The following is a 7474-nucleotide window of genomic DNA, read 5'->3' as shown; positions in this document are numbered from 1 at the left end:
TAATGGGGGATATATCGAATAATTATGCTCTATAGGGATCCCCCAAGTGCCATGTAAAAGGATTTTTTTAAATATTTAATTTTTCATCAAAAACATTTTGTTTAAAGAAATTGTTCGATTTGTCCGGATTTTGGTGCCGCACCCTGTATATATATATATATGGCAAGCACAAACGATAGAAAAGGAACAACAAAACGTTGCTGTTACGGTTTGTGCAAAAGTGACACACGCTTGAAAAGTTTAAAAACTGATCATTATTATTTTATCTCGTTTCCCAAGCCGTGCCTGTCATTTAGAAACCGTGATGTCGAAACGAAGCAATTAAAAAATCACACGAAAAATTGTGATAAATGCAATAAATGCAGTATATGGGTGAGAGCATGTGGTCGCCCTGCTCCGTTTAACAGCATTAAATATGTTAAAAAAGACACATATATATGTTCGTTGCATTTCCATGGGGAAAGTGGACCATCTGACGAGTACCCGGATCCTATTCCTTTACTAGAAAATGAAAGAAAGGTGAGGAAGTAAATAATAGAAATTGTACAATCATTCATTTATATAAATTATGATTAAATTTTATTTTCTTATACTATTTATAAATTAAATGAACTTTCTTTTAGGAACCAGTGAAGCGTCGTAGCACTTTATCGGAGAAGTATGCAAAAGCTAGCAAATCACCTGACATTAAAAATGATACCACACTTGGTGATAGCATCTTCACATGGGGTGATCCCGATTGACCACGGCTCGATTGGATACCACCAATCACAGCGACCGGTGCTTAGGAGCTTGTAGTCTCATGCGCTGTGAGTGGCTCGTGTCCAACTGGGTGCCACCCTGCCAATGGATGTGTCAATTGAAAACATTGGCACTGGTGACATTGGAATTGTAGCAGCGATAAGCCAAGAACAAGATACACAAACAACTAACATTACAACAGATGCCGAAACACAGACAGCAACAATGAAAAAAACAATGCACGTGAAAAGAACACAAACACTTAAGTTGGCTAAAATATGTAAAGTGAAAGTACTAAAAAAAGCGTTTGCAACTTTAAAAAAAAATGTTGGTACTTCTATCACATCATTACATGTATTTGTCAAATCTATACAATGTGATCAGAAAAAGTGCGTATTTTATACAGGTCTGACGTTTAATCAGATAAAAATATTGTTAGAATTTGTAAGTCCTGAATGTTATAAATTACAATATTGGGGCAGTAAATGTAGCAACCTACAAAAAAAGAAAAAGGTTCAACGTAAACTAACACCATTTCAGAAGTTAATTATAACTTTAATGAGGTTACGAACAGGTTTACTTGTGCAGGATTTAGCTTATAGGCTGAATATTTCATGCGGGTTGATTTCGAACATTTTTGTAACATGGATTTTGTTTTTATATACGATTATTTTAATATTTATCTACGTCCTTCAATGTTTCCTTCTCAACAGCATATTTCATAAATACTGCCAAAAATATTTAAAAATTTGAAAGGCATAAGGATTATTGTGGATTGTGCTGAATTTTTTGTCAGTCGCCTAATAATTTTGAACATCAAGGCAATTTATATTCTCAATATAAAGCTCATACGACGTTCAAAGTATTAATAGGCTGTACCCCAAATGGTGCAATATCCTTGGTGTCTGAAGTTTATGAAGGATCTATTTCTGATCGAGAGATTTTTATTAGATCAAAGTTAGTAGATTTGTTTGAACCTGGAGATCTTATATTAGCTGATCGAGGTTTTAATATACATGATATAGTTCAAAATAAGGGAGCTGTTTTAAATATTCCTCCTTTTTTGCACGGTAGACAACGACTGACGGCTCAAGAAGAAATATTAACAAAAAGAATTTCAAAGCAATGCATATATGTTGAACATGCAATTGGTAGATTAAAGCAAATGCGTTTACTCCAAAAAACATTGCCATTAAGTATGAGAGGGATGATCAGTCAATTAGTTTTTGTGGCAGCATGCCTTGTGAATTTCCAAGAACCGATTGTATTGGATGAATAACAATTTTTATTTATTATAAAACTGTAATTATGACTTACAATCATTGCATATAAATCTTTTAATTCTACATATAACAGGCAGTGTCAACGATATGTAATAATGTAACGGTATACTGAATAAAACAAATACTTCATACGCTTAACGTTTTTTACTGTTTCTTTTTTGTAAATCTACTAAAAGTATTTCCTAAAACAATAACAGACATAAACATATATTTAGTTCTCACAGTCATCAGATAAATCAAATGGGATCAGCTGTCTGGGCACTTGCATTTCAAAATATTCAGGAGCAAGAATATTTTGATGAAAATCACTTGCTTTTTGCGCTATTTCAATTATAAAATTTGGATTAAAAGGAATCCGTTGAATATGCATTCCATGAGGTGACCACACCACAAAGTCGTACCACAAATGTTCGGTTATTAGCATTTGTGTTTGGATTTGATAGTAATATGCATGTGATATTTTCAATTGTAATTCATTGTTAGTGTTATCGCATAATTTGCAACAAAATGAATATCGTTGTGTATTTGACAACAGATGAAGATCAGTTGGTTTAAGATTTTTTAAAATGAATGGACATTTGATTTCAATGACACCGTATGATTCTATTATTGGATCAAACACCAACCCATCTGGCGATGCTCCTAAACCTGGATATTTTGTATTAATCCACAATCCTGTTTTTTCAACTGTGAATCCCAAATGCGATGTATGTAACTTATATTCGTTGAATGCATTATATTCATTCACCTTTTCATATTGTGTATACACATTATCAATTACGCGTTTTTCCCATAAATGATTTTTTACTGCATCGTATACTAATTGTTGCTTTGTTTTTACGGATACAAAAGACTTAATAACCGATGCTATTATTAATAATTGTCTCAAATGATGCCACTGACAGGTATCTTGCTCCGCACCTGTCACATTCACAGCACCTTCTGCACCAAAACTTAACAACTGTGTAAGAAGATAAACTTCTTCACGCAAAATACTTTTTCTTTCTTTGGTTAAACAATAATCAGAATACTTTTTTAACAATAATAATTCCCACATTGTCTTCTTGTGAAAAGTATCCATTTGCAAATCTTTTCAAAATTTGTTAACCTTCATCGTATTCTGCTGGTTATTCATTGGAAATGGATTATATTTTAATTTTTTACTTTGATTATGTCTATTTGTACATTGTTCTTCACCTACTTCATGTGGTTCTTTCTTCTTACGTCCTTTGTTCCATGCACATAATTTGCTAGTGCATGTGACTGATGTTGCTTCATCAAATGTAAGAAGAAAATCTTCTATTGCAAATAACACACCAGCAACATGACTACATCGACCCATGCTGGAAGCTTTACATTCGCAACATGCATGTAATACTTCTCCGCTAGAATGATGAAGCATTACTGAAACTTTGTATTTGATTTTCTTGAAAGATGCCCATACATTAGCTTGAATGCAATAATGTTTATTTCTGTCATCTGTCGCTGCATCTTTCATTTCGGTGACGTGTCCACTTTTAAAAAAAATTCTTCCTTTTCTTAACGGTTTTGATGTAGCAATCATTTTCATTTTCACAATTCTCAAAATCATTTGACGCATCAATATTCTCAAGTTGACATGATGAAATAAGATATTTATAAATCAGTCCATAATTAACATTTTTTGGAATAGATTTTGATGGAAACGAACTCCAAACAACTGGAAAATGAGGAATGTTCTCCTTTTGGATATATTGAAGTACATTACTCCTGGCCAGGCCTATGGCACTCGATAGTTTAATGTGACCCCGTTATTGTCCGAATCCGCTGAGGGCGCTGATAGTATCTTAGTCCGCTTACTATAGTACAGTCTGGTACTGGTATAGTCCCTTGCCGTGACGCGATACAGTTTGCAAGAGAATAAAAAAACGCCTTTTACAAAAAAATAAAATATTTGTATCGTTCTTTATTTATTTAACTAAAGATTTTTTTTTATTTATAATGGACAGGTCAATAAATAAGTGACAAAATGACATAAATGTATACATACATGTATTTTAGTTATTATAAAATAAACTAAGATGTATATAAAAAACCATAAAAGACTTATATATTATATATTGTACATATGAGAAACAATATTTTTTAAGAAAAAAATTCAAAATTTTACGTACAATAAAATTTGGATTCCTTTTTTTTTAAGCCACAAAGTGGCTTAAAAACAAAGGAATCGATTGACTAAGGCTTCAATTGACTAATGTCAATCGAATTCTTTTATTTTGTTGTTTTTCCAAACGAAGTTTTTTTCTTTTTAATGTTTGACAGAGCCTTTTGCAATGTGTGCATTGGTTTTCGTTATCAAGAAGTACAATACATTGTTTATGTCGTAGAATGTTAAAATGATCTATATAACTGATACTTGAATTATGTGTACATACATTATTTGTAGATGCTCCACAACAAATATTTTTTAAATTCAAAGCAATTAATGCAGCCTCTATGTCTTCAATGCTACTAATTGCATCACTGGAAATACCAAACTGGTAACATCAAAGGGTTTGCACATCACATTGATTTTGAGGCACAAGTTTTCTTGCACAATAAGTTCTTTAATATTAACAGTAACAAAACTGTTTCCAATTTTTCGACACATTACATTTGTAAATGACTCCATTGTAATTGCCTCGCAGGTTACAGTACGCCTGATCCAGTTTATTGGTATTTGCAATGTAGCACAAGTAATCAAATTGATAAAAGAAAATTTTGATGGCTCATCCGATCTTGCTTCTTGTAAATTATTTCGTGTACAATGTAGTGCATCAAATTTATAAACTGTTTCTTGAAAAGGTGTGTCTTGCAGCAACGAGTTATCCAATGATACAGATGTAGAAATTTCCATCCATGGAAACTGCGAAGGTATGACCCCTTTTCGCAACCTTGGTTGTCTATAATGCGACTAAAAAACAAAGATTATATAAGCTGCATTAGCTGCATTGTTCAAGTAAATAAATAACAAAATATTTATTTTATTACTTACAACGCCGAGTACTTGTCCATCAGGACTTGTAAGTTCTCGTTTCCACAATATATCTTCAGGCAAGAAATGTTTTTCACAAAGAAACTGTCCTGCTCGGATCACAAAGTCTTTTCTTCGTATAGCATTTTGCCATAAAGTTATCATATTTTCATCTTTAGGCACAGTAAAAAAATGAACTTTTTCCGGATTAGATTTATATCCAGAAGTACAACCCGGTGCTATGCAATGCGGCATAATTCCACACATGTACACATTAATGCGATTTAATGTTCGATAACATTTGATCACATTTAATCACGATCACGTACGACAAGAATGGGAAAACGGACAAAAATAACCTCACTTCACTAATAGAAGTGGACCAAGTTACTATCAGCGCCCCCAGCGGATTTCGGACAATAGCGGGGTCACATTAAACTATAGAAAACCTCTTGAGTGCCATAGGCCTGCTCCTGGCTACGTTTTCTGGTTAAATAAGATATTTGTAAATCAGTCCATAATTAAAATTTTTTGGAATAGATTTTGATAGAAACGAACTCCAAACAACTGGAAAATGAAGAATGTTCTCTTTTTGAATATATTGAAGTACATTACTCCTGGCTACGTTTTCTGCAGCAATTAACCATTTACCTTCATCAATTGTTGGATCAACTGGTATGTCATTCTGAAGGCATATGTTTACTCTAAATCGTAGGAAAATTTTTATTAAAATAATATATAATCATATTGTTTCATAGGACGTATTGTAAATATAAAAGATTAAATAACCTCTCAACTAATTCCCATTTTTTTCTGTTTGTTTTTTGCTTCCTACATTTCAACCATCTTTTTAATTGCTCTACGCTGTGTTCTTCAACTGAATTATAAATTAACACAGGACCAAGAACATCAAGAGGGGAAATGTTTGCTTTTACGAATGGAAATGATGAAGCCATAATGTAAAGCGGGGTGATCCCGATTGACCACGTCTCGATTGGACACCACCAATCACAGCGACCGATGCTTAGGAGCTTTGTAGTCTCAAGCGCTGTGAGTGGTTCGTGTCCAATTGAGCCGTGTTCAACTGGGTGCCACCCATGTAAAGCGTACAAAACTGTACGAAACTTTTGACTTTCCCGCACTTGGTCGATCCCCCCACCCATGTTCGCGTTTGTGCATTTCGAACTATGGGTGCGTTCCGTTTCTCGCATGATGCGCATAAAGCCGTAATCACACTAGCGATTGGCGATTGTGATTGACGATTGAGGATTACTTTTCAACCAATCAGAGCTTGAAAGTCACCGATTTCTTTGCTCCGATTGGTTGAAAAGTAATCCTCAATCGTCAATTACAATCGCCAATCGCTAGTGTGATTACGGCTTAAGGCATCGTTTATACTTATTGCTCACCAAATGTTAAACAAGGACAATGGATGCATCATGCGCATCATGCGCGATACGGAACGTATCTTATGAAAAGGTCTATTCTGTTACGATTTACGACATCGCGACTAGCGCCATCGGTCGGCGGCCTGGCGCAACCGACAGCACACACACAAGCACAAGCTCGCGTACGTATGACTCTGGTAGCAGAAGCTGCGAAAGAGTTGCACGTACACGAGCTTGTGCTTGTGTGTGTGCTACCGGTTGCACCAGACCGCCGACCGATGACGCTAGTCGCGATGTCGTAAACCGTAACAGAATTGGCATCTCTGCTCCCACAAACATCTCTTTCATTATTGCCGATTATATTTGATACATTACTTATAGCGTTTTCCACTGGGAAAACTGGTGCAACACTGGTGCGCACTGAGTGCAATTGTGTTGTTCCACTGTGAAAACTATTTCAGTGTTTAATGTGGGAGGATCCCGTTTGCCTACAGTTCTGATTGTACACACCACTCATATCAACTGGTGCCTAGTAATTTTTTACTGTTTTGCCAATGAGATTATTTTATTTTTAAATTGGCCAATCAGCGATACATGTGTGCAATATGCGATGTGTGCAATCGGAGCCCTCCCGTTTAATGTTCCATTGATAAAACTGGTGCAAAAAACTTGCGCTGAGTTCAACTTTTGCTCCACTGTCTTTGAAGTCAGTGGAGACCAATGCAAGTTGAAATTGAGATTGTGTTCGTACTAAAGTATGATATTATGTTATGATATGATATTACATTATTGTAATTAATGTCATAACAATGACATTGTTTAGTTTCAATGTTTCTAATAATAGCTATGCAATGACATTTTGACGTTTAAAATTCTTTAAATGTAAAAATTTAATTTAAAAAAATGTTTTAAATTAATAAATGAATCAGAATATTGTGTAAAATAAATAATTTAAGTTTGAAAATAGTTATATATTATATATTTTTAGGACTGAATAAAATGGAATCTAATGATATGTTTCATTGAACCGCACTAATATGCTGGATTCACACTGCATACGATTTGCG

General features: G+C 34.3%; 1 protein-coding gene across 1 annotated transcript; it reads right to left on the bottom strand.

The window, feature by feature from the left end:
• Nucleotides 1–4267: 4267 nt before the first annotated feature.
• On the bottom strand, nt 4268–5452 carry LOC108763822 (uncharacterized). The gene is made up of 2 exons (XM_018511707.1): nt 5041–5452; nt 4268–4959 (listed from the first exon to the last, which is right to left on the bottom strand). Exons 1-2 carry the CDS (start codon nt 5284–5286, stop codon nt 4501–4503), a joined length of 705 nt encoding a protein of 234 aa, XP_018367209.1. The 5' UTR covers nt 5287–5452; the 3' UTR covers nt 4268–4500.
• Between the last annotated feature and the right edge of the window lie 2022 nt (nt 5453–7474).

Source organism: Trachymyrmex cornetzi, unplaced genomic scaffold (assembly GCF_001594075.2).
Source record: "Trachymyrmex cornetzi isolate Tcor2-1 unplaced genomic scaffold, Tcor1.1 scaffold385, whole genome shotgun sequence".
NCBI classification, from domain to species: Eukaryota; Metazoa; Arthropoda; class Insecta; order Hymenoptera; family Formicidae; genus Trachymyrmex; species Trachymyrmex cornetzi.
The sequence above is the reverse complement of the archived record's forward strand: the minus strand, read 5'-3'. Positions and strand labels throughout refer to the sequence as shown.